The following is an 18438-nucleotide window of genomic DNA, read 5'->3' as shown; positions in this document are numbered from 1 at the left end:
TTTCAATTTTCATTTCGATTATAGCTGCCTCAAGTTTTTGAGGAAAGTAATTGTATTTTTTATAAAAAATGCTAAAAGACCTCAGCAATTTTGCATTAAAATTCAGAATATAAAAATCTCACTCGAGATTATTTAATAATAGAGGGCGCTCTTAAACGCTGAAGTATAACTTCCTACTAGGTAGACATCTGTTAACAGCTGTTTGTAAACGGCGCGCTTGCTGCCAACTTCCCGTCATTCATTTTGTTCGGTGGCTGAATTTTTACGGTCGACGAAATCGTTAAAAATCTTTGTCATCGGAGGTTAATTAACAAAGTGACATTATGAGTTCTGGAATGCCTGAATTGGGCTCCAAGATAAGCCTAATATCAAAAGCTGATATTCGGTACGAAGGCCGACTTTTCACCGTCGATCCTCAGGAATGTACCATCGCTTTGGCTAGCGGTAAGTTGACAAATGGATACTGTTATCTTATTAGGAACATTTATTACTATTCCACGGATACTAAATGATTGTTATTTCGTCGTATTGTATGTAATAATAGCGTTTTTCTAATTAGAATGACGATCGAGCTCTCTAGAAGGTTTTAATTTTTTTTCCCTCCAGTGGCTCGGACCGATCTTTGTTTATTGTTTGGGAAAGCGTCTAATCACTTGAAATGCGGTAGTTTTCCTGTTTATATAAGAATTTAAGCGTTGGAACATGTTCTTTTTATTCTACCCTCACCGATGGTATTGTTTGTCGGTCTTTGACCGCAGTTTAACATTGATGACGTTGTAAACGCCTATAGAACTCAATACAGGAATTGTTGTTTGATTGAACCCTTATGCATATCATTAATTCCAACAGACTTAGCTATTTTCGTACCAAAAGGTAATTTTTTCTTTGGGAGGTAGTTATGTTTCTATTTCGTGACTCAAGTTTGGTCATACAATCAATCAGAATGATGGATAGTGGGTATGGTATACCCATAAAATAGTGTTTCACATAAGCTTCTACTTTGGTTTACGGAATCTGGATCAAATTACTTTTATAATTTTCAAAAAATATTTGTACTTGTACTTTCAGCAGCAGGTAGTTGCATATTTGTGTTTTACTGTTTTAACCTATTGTAATTTTTTTTTGTATGCAGTGCGATCGTTTGGAACGGAGGATCGCGAGACGCAATACCCAGTTGCGCCTCAGAGCCAGGTGTATGACTACATTTTATTCCGTGGATCTGACATCAAGGACATCCGAGTGCTGAACAATGTGCCCTCCATGCCCAATGACCCGGCCATCATGCAGATGTCTGTGCCGCCAACCCTCGGTGGCAGTGCAGCTCCCGGCCAATATGGGGGTCAGTTTAACCACCCAGTGGTGGGACAGACACCATACCCTCAATACCACCCTATGGCGGGTTTTCCCGGAGGTGTACATGCTCAGCTCAGCAAGACGAGTGAGTTGTCTCCGCAAACCTCGGTGGAGTTGGCACCGCAGCCCCAGCCTGTGACTGCTCCCATCGGTTCAGGAGTGGCTCATCACTCCAACCAAGTGAAAGACCAAGGTTTCTTTTCTTGAAGGATGTTCCAGCTTTGGCTTTTGTCATGAGCTGCTTTGCGATTTTTGTTGTGCCAATGTCAGATACTTTTAGAGTAACTGCTAACATTACTACCATTATTTTAAAGGTGTCTGCCTTTGGTTAATTCACTGCTTATTCATTTCTTGCATGTACTCACTTCATAAATTTTTTTTCAATCATTTTTCAGAATTACAATTTTGTCTCAAATTTGTATAAAGGATAAAGTCACACTAATTTTGGAACAATAACCATATTAACTCGCTAACAATTAATTTTAGTCCAAAAGTATTTCATTTAAATACATCATACAATAAAAAATGTAGTGTAACCAAGCTAACAGACTAAAATAAAATAATACCTAACTAAAATCATTTAGATATCTAAAACTTAAAACACATCAACTAACTTTATTAAAAAAACAAAAAGCAAGAAAAATCGCAGTTGGCACTGCATTCCTTGGTCTGTTGCTTGTTTAAAAAGTAATCTATATCACATAGTTATGTATACCATGAACAGCTTCCATGCCATTGAACAACTTTTTTGCTTTGCTGTGTTGCATTTTATGTTATGTTGATGATATCACTAATGTGAATGATTTGTCAGGCTCAATGCTTGACCTCATTGGAGGTGGATCGCAGCAGAGTGCGTCGCGGTCTGGCACCCCGGCGGTCGGAGCGCACAGGAAGAGTCCCACTGCCGACCAGGGCACTCAGGTCAGTGATGCACATACTATCTTAAATAATAATAATAATTTGTTTATATTCGAATAAATTCTTAACTTTTCAGATAGAAATTGTTTTGTTTAATGATGGTTATGCCCTTTTGAAAATGGCTTCACTTTATTAGAGACTTGGCCAATATTGAATGGGTAGAAAAAGTCTTGTCAATGGCTGGTCAATACATAGCAGAACTAAGTGTGGCCAATTACTTTATGGGACAGAGAGTTTTTTTGTATTTTAAAATAGTTGTTACAAACATAACTAGATTTAATATAAATATCTGCATCATGAAATTTAGGACGAGGACAATTAAAATCCAATGAATTGGAAACTATTCGGTCAAGTGTTGGTAAATTTTAAATTAAATATTTATTTATTTGAAAATAGTAACATTTCACTGTATTATTTATGGACAGTGTTTTCTTTATCCCATGGTAAAAGGATATAAATACTTTCATAATTTTTCATGAGGCAGTTAGTCTACTTGAAATACAATATGCTTCAGTAAGCATCCAGGAATACTGGAGCATACAGAATGATGGCGCAGGGTATATCTGGTAGCAATTGACAACTAACTTTAATATTTTATTAAACTGATTTAAAAAAAGTATTTGTGAACTAAGTTAGTATGTTGTGCAGGTGGGCGCAGGAGCAGGCGCGGGCGGGTCAGGCGCGCAGCGCGACAGCCGACGTGGCAGCGGTTCGGCGCTGGCGCAAAAACCGCAGCAACGTAACCGCACCAACTCGCGCAATCGACAGCGCTTCCCTAGCGGCGGCAACGTGGCGCACCCGCACCAACAACACCAGCAGCAACAACACCACCACCAACAACAACAACACCACCAGCAACCACACCACAACCAGCAACCGCACCAAAACCAGCACCAGCAGCAGCAGAACATGCAACCTGGGCAACAGCACCACCATCATCAACCCGGTTGGTTTTATCATAATCTGTAGGCGATGTAGCAATGGTTTTCAATAATCATGACCTTTTTCCATAAATCCAACTAGAAAACTTAGCATTGTAACTATTTTAGTTACATTTATTGGAATTCAGCCTATACATTTATCATCATAAGGTAAACTATCACATTCATAATGACATTTTCCTTTTAGGGCCTTGATTGATCTTGTACCCCATATAGTTTTCACTTTGAACATTTTTTTATTTTAAAATTAAAGCCTTGTTCATAGGGCAAGGATACGGGCGCGGCGGGTGGAGAGGTCGGCCCCGTGGACGCGGCCGTGGTTTCGTGCCGCGCAACAAGAACACTCTCAAGTTTGACAATGACTATGACTTTGAACAAGCCAATACCGAATTTGAGGAACTGCGCAGCCAACTTGCCAAGACGAAGATTTCCGACGGAGAGGTTAAGCCGGAGGTGAGGGATTGATACGTTTACCTAACTGACTAGAGTGACTGTGTAGCAATGTTTGACTAGTTATGTCACGTCACATATTGCTTTTGAATTTTCAAACTTGCTAAATTCAAATTTCTTACAGAGTAGTGAATTTTTTTTAACATAATTATTGTTTACTGTATTACTGAAATGTAATATTTATCGTAGCCTACGATCGTCCCTCCTGGCGAGGTGGACAAGAAAGATGATTCGGGCAACGAAACCGGCGCCGGTGAGCCAGAGATCGATGATGAATCGTCCTTCACGGGCTACGATAAGAACAAGAGCTTCTTTGACAATATCTCCTGCGAGGCTGTGGAAAGGTATTATCACTATTTTGTACTTGTCAAATGATTTTTATGCAAAACATTTGTTTGGTATGAAGCATTTAACATAGTCTGGACCTAAAATATGGTGAATAAAACAGTAGTAACTTTTAACTACTTAGTCACTCTTATTAAATTTGTACATGCCAGAATATTCCATGTTAAATTCGCATTTTGTAATGTCACTTGTTGAATACTAGTATTTGCCTGCGGCTCCGCCCGCGTGAAAAGTTTTTCTGGGATAAAAAGAAATAGCCCCATAGCACTCGGGAGTAAAGTAGCTTCGTATTAGTGAAAAAAAATCGATTCATTAGTTCTTGAGATCAGCACATTAAAAAGAACTCTTCAGCTTTATTTTGTTTTGTTGATCATATAATCTGAGTCTATTATGACTTTTTATTTCTTAAGATATTTGCTACTTGTAATAGTCTTGAAATAATGTGATTGTAAGTATGTGGGTTGTCTATGCGCAGGTCGAAGGGCCGCAGCCAGCGCACGGACTGGCGCACGGAGCGCAAGCTGAACTCGGAGACGTTCGGCGTTGCGTCTGCGCGCCGTGGCGCCTGGCGTGGCCGTGCCGGCTGGCGCCACCACAACCCGCACAACCCGCACAACCAGCATAACCAGCATAACCAGCACAACCAACACCACCACCCGTCAGTATAATACCAGTTCTTGAAACATTTCACAGCATCACTTGGTGTACAACTGATGTAGGCTTGTTTATTCCATGTGCATACAGTGATTGGAGTTTATTTATTCCTTATGTTTAACTGGAAATATTTGAATAAATGACAAAGAACCCCATTGTAGTGGCCGTAAAATGGTCCCTTAGATACTAGCAGCAAGTTTCAAGAACCCATAATTGCATTGGCCGCTGTTGCAGTCATCGACTTTAAACTTTTTAATAAAGTTGATTAGTTGTAAAAGTGAATGTATTGATTTAGATGGCGCTCAAATCGTGGCGGTCGCGGGCGAGGGGGTGCGGGTGGCGCAGTGGGTCCGGCGGGGGCCGCGGCGGGCGCGGGGGCGGGGGGCGCGCGCGCCTCCTCCAGCGTCGCACCGCCGCCGCAGCAAGCGACACCAGCCACCGCCGCAGGTAAGCACCACTTAGTCAATTACATTTAGAATATGGTTTCAGGAAACCTATACTACTGTCATATGGGAAAAAGTACATTCCTATAAAAATTTGATTGTACCATGGATTAGTGAAGTTGTCGACATATTTTGTTCTATTGAAAGTTATTTCAATAAATATATTGTTATGATTTACGAAATAATTTATCCCTAGTTTTGCCTCACACTTCGCACACTCATCTGACCATTTTTTTTCCCTTTCTTTGCAGCTAAGTAGGCGATGCGACTCGAAGACTTCAAAGAATCTTAATTTATTATCGCGAGGACTGATCACAAATGCAAAAGTAACGGAAAAGTGTAAGTCGGTAAATGAAGTGTTTTACAGTGTAATCGATTTAAATATATGCAGTCTGTTTTGCGGGAAGTCATATCGTGGCAAGGAAATGAGTAGTTGGAACATTATGTGGTGTGTTAGTGTTGTATCCAATAAAATGGAAGGTGTCAGAAGGAAATTCCCGTAAGCATGCGACGCAGAGTCGTCGCCGAAACGAAGAGAGAGACCTGTGGCTACAGACTGCACTGGGCGATTGTAATCAATGGAGCTGACGTTGGCGTCGGGCGTCACGGTAGATGAAGAATGTCACAAGTCGACCGAAACGATGTTAGGCTTAACCAATGTGATGCAGATGTCAATGTCTCAAGGTGAGCAGGGTTGTGTGGACCCACCTCCAGATGTAAATTATCAAGGCTATGTAATGAGTTGTTGCATAGTATAATTGTTGAGACTTTTACTCAAAGCCCATTGAATTATATTTTCGTAAAGCTTCTCACCGAATGTGCGCATTCGTGCCTATATAAATTAACGAAAGTTAGATTAATGTCAACATGTTTTTATTGTATCCAAAGGGTCATTGCGCTTCCATTTTGTATTTACAAAGCAATGACGAGACATTCTCTGTGCAGCAGTCCTACTAGACGTGTTTATGTAGCAATAGTAAATTATACGAGGGCTGTCCGGCCCCGCTGTGTTCATCCGCCGGTGGGTCGGCGCCGCATGTGAATGGAATGACTTTGTTTTTATTGACTGTCGTTTTATTGTTGTAGTTAATAAAATGTATGTGCCTGTAGGACTGCTGAAGTGGTTGTTGGCAATGCCACGAGAGCCTCTTAGTTTGTAATTTAATATTTTATCAGACACTGCGAGTAGATTCGATTGGCTGCGCGGGTTTGATTTGTTTAAACATTGTAATACAGATTGAGCTCAGTTTTATTTCATCAAAATTGTTACAAAGTGTCTATGGAAAGGGGCCGTGTTTTCTGTTTGAAAGGAAATCATTTGTCTCGAAGTATTGTTAGCGATGGTCCTTTTCTAGTGTAAATCTGGAATAAATATTTGACAAAACTCGATGTTTGTAAAAACTTGTAACTCAAAAACTGTACCTGGTGATTGTATTAATATGAAAATATACATTTACTACAAATCTTCCAAATGGTGATTTTATTAAATGAAAATGCATTCTGGTTATAGGTAATTTTATTGCAAATAATTCATAAGCTCGTACATATTTTGCAATAGCTTTCAAATATAACAAAGTTGAAACGTAAAACGTTTATAAACCAAATATATCAAATTGAATTAACTTATGATTCTAACAAGTTCAGTTACAAGTAGTGTTTACGTAGCTAAGTCATAACTTATCATCCAAAAGTGATTACAAATTTTATGTGTCGTAGAACAACTTGTTGCTTACATTCAAAATTTAAAAGTATACGATATTCGACCATTACTCGCTACTTTACTTATAGCATTGTTTTTTTAAACTTTTCTTTTTTCTTAAAAAATATAAAATGTTTGTTCTAAACCGGAAGGTTCTATTCCTACTAAAAACGGAATATTTACACAACCACACCCATCCTTCGGTTATATTTAATACGATAGTACACAGTAGATCAAAGCATTCTATACTCATACATTACAATCCATTTGAACCTTACACATCCATATAACTAATATAACGCAGTACTTATTACATTAAGCTTGTGATATTGATATTTAAAAATCTTACACATACTTGGAGGTACCACAAATTCAATCCTATAAAGTATAAACCGAGAATATTTGTTACAAATACTTATGTATAAATCTCCATTAGGTTGTCATACATTCAAAGATTTTAAATTAAGTGTACAATGATACATACAAACAAATGAGCGATAACTCTCCGACATTAGTCGTATTACAAATATCAAAAAAAGGCGCAACAATTCACGTTCGGTACATCACTCAAAAGGAAAAGTGACCCGTCTATAACATCACATAAAATGTATTTCCAATACAGTTTTCACGCGTGAATTATTTACCTTTAGATATTCCGAGAGAGTGTTTATAAAGAACGTTATACTGCATCGATGGGACGTACTTAGCCGCGCCATTCGCGGGCTGGCTGCCCGTTCTCTACGATCCATACCGAGCCGCTCTGGCCTTTAGCGAGTATGTCCACTAAAGACCTTCCCACGTGTTCAGCACTGAAATTAGACATGCCAATTTGATAATGACATATGGAACGAAGTAAGAAGTTATCTCGAAATTTTCAATCCTGTAATTTATGTTCCAAATTAGACTTATGGCTTAGGATGACTAACACAGTCGACCACCATGCGGATTTATAATTTTGAGTTAAGATTGGTGTTATTATATTTTATGTGTAACTAGTAATCACAACGATAATATCAAGAGCATAAACAGTTAAGTCGTCATTCAATTGTATAAAAGTAATTGGTATGTAACGATGTTTACAAAATGCATTGTATGTAGCCACAATGATGATATGCTTACCTCTGCATCTTGCAGTTAGCATTGTCTCTCTGCCAGGCTGCTTCATACTCCGAGGACATGAGTTGCTTCCGGATTTCCTTCACGAGGCTCGTGTCTGTGAGCCCGGGGCACACCACCATACTCCGCACGCCTGTCAGATTTACGTGATATTGATCCTGTAAAAACATGCAAGATATGGCATAAGCCACATTAGCTGAAATTATAATTATAATACGCTACGATAAAAAAAAGAGGTGATAATTAATTGTGAATGCTAAAAAATAAAAAACCTTTGTAGCAATCCCATGCAGAATACAAAATACGGGCCTGTTTTCAAGCCCTTTCCAATGTTGAGTAACGATAATTAATTATACGGAAAGTATGATAGTAAGTGCGTAATTTTTATTTTGTAATTTTATCCATGTTTACCTAAGTGGTAAAGGTAAAATAAATAAATATATTTTTATTTTATAATGTTCCTTACGCTGGTAAGCATGGGGTGCTATTAAAATCTTAATCAGGATCAGTACCAGGTGCATCAAATCATAATTTAGTAGAAACTTCTCTAACAATGGGCCGTTTACATAAAATCCTAACAAAATGAATAACATTTTACCCCGTAAGCCCTGGTGAGTCCCACGATGGCGTAGTTAGTGGCGGTGTAAATAGGGGTTGACACCTGGGGCCGCACAAACGCAGTGGACGCGGTGTTGATGATGGTGCCGCCCTGCCCGCCACGGTCCTTGCTCATGAATCGGTACGCAAGAAGGGTGCCTCGGATCACGCCATTCTAAAATTGTTAGCGATTTATTTATTGATTATATTATGTACTTTTGGCTGTATTCTTGTTTGATATAGAAATTGATAACAAAATATTATTGAGAAATTAACCATTTTTAACAAAAAAATATATAATATCTCCTCTCGAATAAATGGCCTTAGCATTCGTTCTATACATTTCCGGCGCAAGGGTTAAGGCCGGGAATGTGTAAAGATTTATAACTTAACAATTTAAAAAAATATATTTTAGGTCATATTGAAAATTTTACCAAAATATTCCTTATTTAATTGCAAATTAAGATAATGTGTGTTTTTTAGGAGGAGATACATGGAAACAAAAATTTTAACGCAGTTTTCACCAAGAGTACTATTATACTATTTAATGTTTCTGGGTTTTCATTAAGAAATTAATGAAACAATATCCACATTTTTTTTTTAAACTAATGTGTTTCTATATAAATTATAATCTAAATAGATAGCTTCTAAGAATACGGTTAGCGCGCCATTTTACTGGAGGATCGCCTTTACTTATAGTATTCACAAGGTTCATTCACTAGTCCATTCATGACTGCCCATCACGATTGCGATGGTATATGTACTTATGTAAGATCGATTCCCCAGTTTGCTTCAGCATTTTTTCTCAAAATTTAATTAAAGTATAAAGTACCAACAGTGGCAGTGAATTATATTTAACTAAGTGAGAAAATAGCCCACTGTTTTCGCAGTGCATATGTCAATAGTATTTCAGGCAATCATATTTGTTCTACCAAAATCTATAAACGCAAGTAAATCGCACGAGAATGATCAATGACAATATTTAAGGATAGTTAACTATTATAATAAAGCTACAATATCCATCAATAAATACATTCAATATTCATATGCTGGGTGAATTTATAAAATAACTAAGCTCCTTTAAAACATATCTGCACGGTAAGGTTGACACGTGTCATTCACAATAAAAATACTATTAAGGCGATACCTCAAGGTCCATTTTCATACATTTTGTTTCACCTTTAATCTGGGTAACTAAACAAGTATTGGCAAGTAAAAAATTTCGTCATATTAAATTTTAAAGGCCGAAATATCCATGATTATTAATTATTTTTACGTTTTTCTTTCAACTGCGAGAACTAATCACTAACTAGACGTGAATTTAAATTCTTTACTTGCCAATACTTGTTTAGTTACCCAGATTAAAGGTGAAACAAAATGTATGAAAATGGACCTTGAGGTATCGCCTTAAGCTGTAAATAAATACATAAAAAAATAACAAACGCGCGAACTTAGAACCTTCTTTTTTTGGAAGTCGGATGCAAATTAGAATATGCATCAAGAAAAGAAGTTCCCATCGCGGCCGGCTAGTGCGCTAATCGTAAAAGCCATGAACGGATGGGGATGCGGCAACGGCTTTGCTGTATCTGCATACCTCGAAGATTTAAACGTAGAATAAATGTTATATACTTATAGGTTAAGCTTCTAAATTTTATTGATAAGGTGTAATGTTAGCTATAAAAAGTATTTGTAGCTGCCACCAGCTTTGTTGTTTCGTTAATAACTTACCAAATTAACATCCACTTCGAGTTCCCACAGTCTGTCATTCATAAAGCCAGCATTGTTAATGACTATGTCAACGCGGTTGAATTCCTCTATCGTCATTACAAATGCCTCTGAAAGAGCATGCGTAAAAAATTACATCCTTAAAAGATCTAAAACATTAACAAACCTATATTAGTTAAAGTGTTCTCAAAACAATTTTCATCTTGTACTTGTGTTTGAATAGGCGGTTTATTTAATAACATAGTAACTGCATTAGCTCCCCCACTGTTTACAAACTAAAAATAAACCGTAAATTGTAGGAAAGGAAATGTAAAAACGAAGTAGGAGTAAGTTATTTTTGTTTTAATTAGGTGAAAGTAACGGTTAATCAACATTACTGTTCCTATTTGTCTTATAAGTCATAAGTCTATGTATACCCGCATTATTGTTACCCATTTATGTGAGTTTATTGCATGATGCGTCATTAAATATTGTGTTTGAAGAGTTTATAAATTATCTTCTGTCTTCGCACATCAAATGGTTAATGACTTCACAAAGCTTACCTTCAAACTGCGGATAGTCTGTGACATCAAGCCGACAGAACAAAACATTCTTTCTGCCGTACTTCGCGCCCAACTCGTCGGCTATTTGCTCGCCGAGGTCTGAATCGATATCGCAAAGTGAAACCTATAAAGCGGTAAATGCACTCAGCCGTGACTCGATCTTTTTTTCATACTTATATTATTTTTCTTAAAGTAATTGACATGGTAGTCTTTTTTGTACTGATGATTTCCATTCCCTTAATTGTTTAATAGGAATTGTGGTACAAATTCATATATTTAATATTGTTGCCTTTTTGGTAGATCGCCGATATAGGAACCTAATTATGTACCAATTTTGTTTATATCGATGCAGTTAGTTATTGAATTAACTGTATTTAATTTATAAATTAGAACTACAAATAGATACACTATTACTTAAGTACGTAATATGTGATATTTAAGTAGGTGGGGTGCGAGCGTGCAGAACTATTATTTGACTATTTTTATAGAACGTGTCTAATCTTTAGGAAAATTATTTTATTAGTTATCAATTATGAGTTTGTGAATATGATTATATGAGGAAGTTAAAAGAAAAACAATCGCACCAATGACCGGGCTGCCAGCGAAAATCAATACAAATGTGTACCGGCCGGGATTTTTTTTACGTTTCCTGATTAGTAGATATTTAGTATACCTTTAATTTAACTAACATACTAGGAATCCACTCTGTTACCATCACAATCCATTCAACAGTTATTTTACCTTGAACTTAAAATCACATTGTCCTGGAAGAAGTCACGGCGCACATGACGGAAATAATTTATTTTATAACTCACCTTGGCACCTTGTTTAAGTAATTCCTCGCTGTAAGCCAAGCCGATGCCGGCCGCGGCACCGGTGATCAATGCAACTTTTCCCTTTAACTCCATAATAAATTATTTTCAATTTAAAAGGAAACACCGCGCCCCAAATACGAACTGGCTGGCTTCACTACCGCCCCCGGTTTGCTTGCGATTCGATCGAGACGGGCAAAACGCGGTGGGCGGGGCGTGGGGTAAACGGGAGAACATTTCCTCCCCAAATGCTCCCTTGTAGTAAATGTACGCACGATTGCACTACACTCTAGTCTCACGTTGATTCAGTTTGTTGTGTTTCGTTGCGCATTCCGAGTCTCCGAGCAGCGAAGGACAGTTAGTTCTCTTCGCTGGATATGCGAATGTACGATGTACAACGTACCTGAGTAGAACGGCTCAAGTGTTAAATTACATCATTGTCCGTGGCTACGCCTGCGTGCAATTCAACCTACGTTGTAATTATTTTGCAATTTATAAGACTTCGGGGATCTTTACTAAATTATAACTCCGTTTCTTTCGACTTTGTATTTAGTATTTTTAGAAATGGTTAATGTCGACATCTTAGTTAACAACTTCATTGTGTATAACTTCTTGATTTATAATTTGAAATCTAATAAATTTCTTACTCATTATTTAAAGAGGTGTAATATACAGGCGGGAATATTTTAATACCCTTAGGAAGCATTAAAATTAATGCAATGATGGTATTTTTACATAATCATAGCTTTTGGAAATTGTCCCTTGTGATGGATCAGTGGTTGTTCAATGACGAGAGATAAATAGTTGCGGTTCGACACCGAAAAATATTTTTTTGGCATTTAGCAATAGCTCTATCTTCTAGCCTTGGGTTGAAAGGCTGTCGATATTATATTACTTACAGTAAAATAATATTGACGGCTAAAATTAGTACCGCTACACAAAGAAAAAAAGAATATATGCATGTTTTACGTAGGTGCGGATCGCACTTAGCATCCCATTACACAGTGCGAAACTACGAACTGCCTGCACTTTTTCCGTTGCATTATTGTTCTAAGAGTGTTTGAAAAAATGGAAATAAGAAACATTTTGTAAACAGTTTTTTTTTAATTCATTGTTAATTTAAAATCTTCCAGTAAGGTACAGTAAATTTTTCATTAATTAAATAACAATTTTACAGGTTTTTACATTTTCCAGATCATAATCGCAAAATATCACAGATAGAATAAGATGAAGTTGCTTCCCTGTGCGGCATCGCTACACTGATATAAAACGCGACCACATGATTTGCTATAGACGCGAACTGTACACAAATATACCAAAATAAAATTTATCACAAACTTTACTAATACAAAACTTGAAATTTTACAACAAATCCCTCGCTTCAAAACTATATTCAATATTACAATTATTACATCATTTTTATATTACTTTTAGGCGCGACACCTTGAAAAACTGATCATACTTACATAAAACAATAACATACAAACAATATCACCGACATGATCTGTACAATAAAATAATGTTTCACCATGATTTATTATCGAATAATATATAAAGGCTATTTACAATCATAATATCACAGTCATGTACGTATCACAGATAGTATAAAAGGGCTCTAATAAAAATGTCTGATTTACTTTAAAAAAGGAATCCAAAAAAATATTTCCAATCACTTGTCCGGTTCAGTATTTGGGGTCAGCGAAGGATTGCAAAGAGGTGTCTTGAGATGAAATAGAGTATATTTTGGTTATGAGTGGTGCGCTTGATCAGCTCCGGCGGCGGGCACTGCCTTTGCTAAATAGGAGAAGGATCGGGCATTGGGCAACCCAGCCAATACACACGCGCTCAGGGCTGAACGATTCAAGTTCATCGGGGCCGCGTCGTACCACTCTAAAGTGTCACCATCGTAACACTCTACGTGAGGTATTGTCGTTGAACCTGTGAAAGTTAGTTGTAGCTTTAGTTGCAAACTTTTAAATTCATCATCATCATAATTATCAGCCGCAGGATGTCCACTGCTGAACATGGGCCTCCCCTAAAGATTTCCAGATCGCCCTATTGGAAGCGGCCTGCATCCAGCCACCTCCTGCGTCGTTTATAAGGTCATTTGTCCACCTTGTGGGTGGACGTCCGACGCTGCGCTTGCCAGTTCATGGCCTCTAATCCAGAACCTTCTTGCTCCATCGGCCATCAGTTCTGCGAGCTATGTGCCCTACCCACAGCTAATCCGATGGGCTAAGTCGGTGACTTTCGTTCTTCTACGGATCTACTCATTTCTGATTTGATCGCGTAGAGAAATACCAAGCATACACTTTTAAATTGTTGAAACCGTATGAAAATAGGTGCTAAGTACGTACCATTGAAGCCACCTATGACGAAGATCATGTCGTCCAACAGCACCGTGGCGAAGTTACTTCTCGCGCTGAACATTTCTGTCACTTCCTGCCAATCGCCGCCACGTTGAGGGTTGAATTTTTCGCCTACAATATAATGATTTTTATGAGTTACATTTATTGTTATAATAGTAAGTACCTAATAATATAACTGAATGCATCGGAATGTTTGCCGGCAAACATTCCGATTCTATATGGGTTAAGGGTCATCAGCCACAAGAAGTGTACTACTCAGCATAGGCTTTCTCTAAAAATTTCCACGCTTATTAGAAATGACTATCGCCGAAGCTTGTCTCACCACCTTGCTTATGGCTCGATATGTCAAAATTTACTTATCTGTAAGTATCTACCTATAGAAGATTTTTAAATAATTTTCCGAACTTTATAATATACCTAATTACTTGAAAATAAGTACCATAAGTTGGAAATACACACCGGTATTCAGTCTGCTATACCCATTGAAGCCGCCTAGTGCATACAGACAGTCCCTGTAGGCGATGAGACTGACCCCCGAACGCGGGCTCAGCATCGACCTGATGAAGCTCCACTGGCGCGTGTCCGCGTCGTACACCTCCGCTGAGCTCAGCACCTCTTGCCCGTTGAAACCACCCACTATGTATATCTGAAGATGGAGACAAGTGGGTAATCACTTGGGATTATATAAGTACATTGTGCAGTACCTATCTAGATAGGACTATAGATATAAGCAACACAGAGGATTTAGTGCTTACCTACATACCCGAAAAGACTTGTCAAATTCTAATTTTAAATAATTTCCAATTAATTTATTTTTCGATAAACTAACTACAACAAGACCGTTAGGCGTCGACAGCAAAAAAATAAAGTAATCTATTCGAAGGTGGTAAGTGTTGAATGTTAACTATTGGGGCAAAAAAAATATTGGGCCTCTTTTCCCGCGAGTTTTTTTTTAGTTCCCCAGAGTGTTCCTGTGGCACCCCCATAAGGCCTGGTGTCCCAGGCTTCCTCCTTTCAGCCTGCCCCACGCCATAGCTGGCACAGGAAATATGTATTATAGTCTCATTTTTTATAAAATAAGTTTGTATTTACTCTACAGATACGATTATTATTAACAAGTGATCGTTCAAGTCGGTATACGGAAACTACGCGGCTCGTCGACTGTTAATTAATATCTCGCGCGACAGGAAATTCCTAATCTCCTGAAGCAGTTTCTATAAATGTACCAGACCCAAATCTACAGACGACAGCAATATCTGTTAGAATCAAAATTATATTAAGAAACCAATTCCCGTGGAATTAGTTTAGATATTTTTCGACTAAAAATTTGATGCCACTCCGCTCTACTTACGACTGCATAATATTAATGAGAATGATTTCATTAAAATATTTAGCAATAATTTCATATTATATTTTGAAAGACTACGCAACATACGATATAATTACAAACATTAATAAGTTTGCGAAATGTAATTACCTTCCTTAGTCTATTTGAATTAAGTACCTACTTATAAGAAAATGCTATAATATATTCTAAGTGCAAATAGTGCAGAAGTACTGAAGAGCCTAATCTCCTTTTTCTCTTATCGTGTTTAATCCTCAATACGTAATATGTACATGAGTATGAAAAAATTCAAGTGTAAAACTTTCAAGTAGTGTAGAACTTTCAACTATAGATATACTTACTTTCCCACCTAATGAAGCAGCACTCGCGTCAGAGCGTTGCTTGTTCATCGACGTGGTCATCTCCCACTGGTTCTTGTCTGGGTAATAACGTTCCACCGACGACATGCGTGTCCGTCCGTTATAACCACCTAACGCGTAGATTAATCCTTCTGAATAAGAAATAAATAAAACTAGAGTAGAAGAATTATTTTCAAAAGTTATGACATGTCCCTGAACCTTTGCCTTAAAGTTACAAAAACAATAGTGACAATATTTTTGACTAGTTTTCGAGTAACCAACAATTATCTGAAATATTATGGAAAATTATTTTAAAAGTTAAATCTCTTTATTACCGGAAACGGATATTGGTTCGCTTTTTCAGCTCAGTGTTGCCAGTCACTATTCAACTTTTTGGTTCATATATAGGATCCGCCCAGACAAAAATCCACACTACGCCAATAGTTAGCATAAATAGGATTATAAAATATATTACAGCATTTATTTATGGCCACTTACCATGAACTACGACACTGACATAACACCTCGCCTGGTACATGCAAGCTCGTTCGTGCCACGTATTAGCTACAGGGTCGTAACATCGCACGGTGTTGAAATGGTCGCTACCGTCGAATCCACCGATCATGTAGATCAAGTTGTTAAGGGTGCACAGACCGTGATAAGCACGAGGTGTAAGGTCCATATGGATCGACAGGAACCATCGATCAGCCCTGAATATTTGAAATGTTTATAACATAGATAAGAAATATCATTGAACATTTATTTCTTGAATCAGATTAATTAGGCTTATCAAGGTAGCTATTGACCAGATAGCTTAGGTCACCTCATTCCTTGGAGTCCATTATCTGAACACAATAGACCAGATCCGCATCTATTGTGTTCAGAGACAACTTATATCAAGTAAGCCTCTAAACTAAAAACTCTTGAAACCTAGATTAATATTGAAATTAAAAGAATTTCCATATATAAATCAGCAAAAATATACTTACCTTGTATCGTAAGTTTCTACAAAACTAGTAGGACTACCAGCACTCCAACCTCCGACCGCAAATAATATTTCAAATGGAATCCGAGGCCTTGCCAACGGATCATTTAGGTCAGCCTCGGTGCCAGGTCGAGAATCCAACAATGTAAGAAACACTACTGCAGGATACAGAGCTTCTTGGCATTTCTGAAAATTTATAAATCAGGTACTTCAACCATTGATAATAGGCAAGATAATAGTACTAAGTCAATAAGAGTCAAATGAATAGGTCTTCGCTTGTATATATCTAGACCTTCTTGTACATATCTGCTAGTATGATGAATTTATTATAATAATAATAATAATATAATAAAATCTTTATTTCACCAAAAATATTAATTAAACAAACACAACTAAAGCAATACAATACAGATTACAGATCATGAAAATGCAATAAGTGTTGTTGAACATCCGGTATCCAGAAAAAGATTTAACTTGAGTTTTGGACACCAATTGCTCACATCAAGAAAATACAAGACCGTGAAAAATGTTTCTTGTGAGTTTATTGTGTAAACATAATATGTGCGAAATATGCGTGTGAAATATATTGATATGATATAAAACAAAATAACATAATTATTCATATTAGGTATGTACTACTTACCTCGTCCTTATTAATTGGCTGCCATTGCAATATTTTTGATTTGAAATATTTATAACTGATATGCCCGAACCGGACGCATGACAAAAGTGATGGTATGTATTTTCCTCTATTTTCTAAATCGTGTTCCACCCACGTCTTGACCGCTTGGAATACTATTTCTTCATTACGAACATTTAATTCATCGTCTCTCAAAATATCTTCCAATTCATCGTATGAAAGTGATTTAAATTCATTACATTCCTTTAGTATCCTACTAAAATTCTGTCTTATATACAACTTTCCTTTGGTTTCCAACTCGCTGCAAAAATAATAGCGAGCAAATTTGAATATTCCAAGACAGTTGTGGGGCCTTAGCTCATGTAAAAGGAACTGGCAACATAATTGTATAACACCAACAACATCGAATTGGTCTGCGTAGGGCAACAAACATTCCACATTATCAGACGTCACAGTACAAGTGCCCGTGTAAGCATAATCAAGGATTAAACTCATATAATAGCTAGGTACATCGACAAAGATTTCAGTTTCCTCTGGTTCCCCTTTTTTCAATGAATTAACAAAGATTGCTTTGAAATACGGACTAACTGCTGAAAGTATTGCCCGATGCACTCGTATAGATTTCATGTCCCTACAAACAATAGTCCCATCGCACAGTTGACCGTTTTGTCGCAATTCATTCCATATTGCAGGAAATTCTACTACTGAATAATTTTCGGGAAGGCAAACGCATTTTCGTTTTCGTGTAACTATTTTCTTTTTACTCAGTCTAGGTTTCGCAGATGAAGGCGTACGAACGGAATTTTTATTTTTCGATAATTTTCTATGTTTCGTGTTAAATTCCATCCCTTTCGAAAAAACGGCGGTCGAAACTAATCTGTCGCGATGACAGAATTTGAGACAGTTATTTCTTTTGTTTCATTTTTCGTGTCATATAATTTAAATTTGATTGATTTTCATGTGGCCTAGATTCTTTCTCCAACGTCAGAGCATCTTGAATGTCAGCTACAAAGAGAATTATAATATATATGGAAAGTCAGCTACATACAAACTGCTAGAAAGATTTATTTCAAAATGTACAGGAGCCCTACAGTAAAGTGTAGATGAATTATTTATGAAGAAAAAATAGGAGAGATCAAAGCATAGACTACAGCAGTTTGTTTTTT

General features: G+C 37.2%; 3 protein-coding genes across 6 annotated transcripts; 1 reads left to right on the top strand and 2 right to left on the bottom strand.

The window, feature by feature from the left end:
* The first annotated feature begins 182 nt into the window (after positions 1 to 182).
* On the top strand, positions 183 to 6576 carry LOC115441182 (protein LSM14 homolog B). Of its 4 annotated transcripts, none has more exons than XM_030165851.2 (9): positions 183 to 444; positions 1133 to 1546; positions 2165 to 2274; positions 2920 to 3217; positions 3478 to 3665; positions 3852 to 4006; positions 4483 to 4665; positions 4957 to 5108; positions 5356 to 6576. In XM_030165851.2, the coding sequence occupies exons 1-9, from the start codon at positions 324 to 326 to the stop codon at positions 5361 to 5363; spliced, it is 1629 nt and encodes a 542-aa protein (XP_030021711.1). In that variant the 5' UTR covers positions 183 to 323; the 3' UTR covers positions 5364 to 6576. The 4 variants fall into 4 exon arrangements, with proteins under 4 accessions (XP_030021711.1, XP_030021714.1, XP_030021713.1 ...); XM_030165854.2 differs by having other exon boundaries at positions 184 to 444; positions 1133 to 1339; positions 3466 to 3665; XM_030165853.2 differs by having other exon boundaries at positions 184 to 444; positions 1133 to 1438; positions 3466 to 3665.
* A 26-nt stretch (positions 6577 to 6602) lies between these two features.
* LOC115441183 (15-hydroxyprostaglandin dehydrogenase [NAD(+)]) lies at positions 6603 to 12026 on the bottom strand. Its single transcript, XM_030165855.2, has 6 exons — positions 11599 to 12026; positions 10784 to 10907; positions 10245 to 10351; positions 8518 to 8691; positions 7923 to 8077; positions 6603 to 7612 (listed from the first exon to the last, which is right to left on the bottom strand). The coding sequence occupies exons 1-6, from the start codon at positions 11689 to 11691 to the stop codon at positions 7507 to 7509; spliced, it is 759 nt and encodes a 252-aa protein (XP_030021715.1). The 5' UTR covers positions 11692 to 12026; the 3' UTR covers positions 6603 to 7506.
* Positions 12027 to 12713: 687 nt separating this feature from the next.
* Positions 12714 to 18207, bottom strand: LOC115441181 (kelch-like protein 10). The gene is made up of 7 exons (XM_030165849.2): positions 17276 to 18207; positions 16637 to 16818; positions 16146 to 16357; positions 15651 to 15799; positions 14424 to 14610; positions 13953 to 14075; positions 12714 to 13533 (listed from the first exon to the last, which is right to left on the bottom strand). Exons 1-7 carry the CDS (start codon positions 18116 to 18118, stop codon positions 13343 to 13345), a joined length of 1887 nt encoding a protein of 628 aa, XP_030021709.1. The 5' UTR covers positions 18119 to 18207; the 3' UTR covers positions 12714 to 13342.
* Positions 18208 to 18438: the final 231 nt, after the last annotated feature.

This window comes from Manduca sexta, chromosome 15 (assembly GCF_014839805.1).
Source record: "Manduca sexta isolate Smith_Timp_Sample1 chromosome 15, JHU_Msex_v1.0, whole genome shotgun sequence".
Classification (NCBI taxonomy): domain Eukaryota; kingdom Metazoa; phylum Arthropoda; class Insecta; order Lepidoptera; family Sphingidae; genus Manduca; species Manduca sexta.
Note: the sequence above shows the minus strand (reverse complement) of the source record. Positions and strands in the feature narration are given on the sequence as shown.

Excerpts from the sequence above, each read along its gene's own strand:
- LOC115441181 (XM_030165849.2), bottom strand. The coding sequence starts at position 18,118 with ATGGAATTTAACACGAAACATAGAAAATTATCGAAAAATAAAAATTCC. Across the intron at positions 16,819-17,275 it reads AGCCAATTAATAAGGACGAG|AAATGCCAAGAAGCTCTGTA; the intron begins GTAAGTAGTACA and ends ATAAATTTTCAG. Across the intron at positions 13,534-13,952 it reads CGTCATAGGTGGCTTCAATG|GTTCAACGACAATACCTCAC; the intron begins GTACGTACTTAG and ends TAACTTTCACAG.
- LOC115441183 (XM_030165855.2), bottom strand. The coding sequence starts at position 11,691 with ATGGAGTTAAAGGGAAAAGTTGCATTGATCACCGGTGCCGCGGCCGGC. Across the intron at positions 8,078-8,517 it reads GACTCACCAGGGCTTACGGG|GATCAATATCACGTAAATCT; the intron begins GTAAAATGTTAT and ends ATGTTTTTACAG. Across the intron at positions 7,613-7,922 it reads GCTAACTGCAAGATGCAGAG|TGCTGAACACGTGGGAAGGT; the intron begins GTAAGCATATCA and ends GTCTAATTTCAG.
- LOC115441182 (XM_030165850.2), top strand. The coding sequence starts at position 324 with ATGAGTTCTGGAATGCCTGAATTGGGCTCCAAGATAAGCCTAATATCA. Across the intron at positions 445-1,132 it reads TACCATCGCTTTGGCTAGCG|TGCGATCGTTTGGAACGGAG; the intron begins GTAAGTTGACAA and ends TTTTGTATGCAG. Across the intron at positions 3,218-3,465 it reads GCACCACCATCATCAACCCG|CCTTGTTCATAGGGCAAGGA; the intron begins GTTGGTTTTATC and ends TTAAAATTAAAG.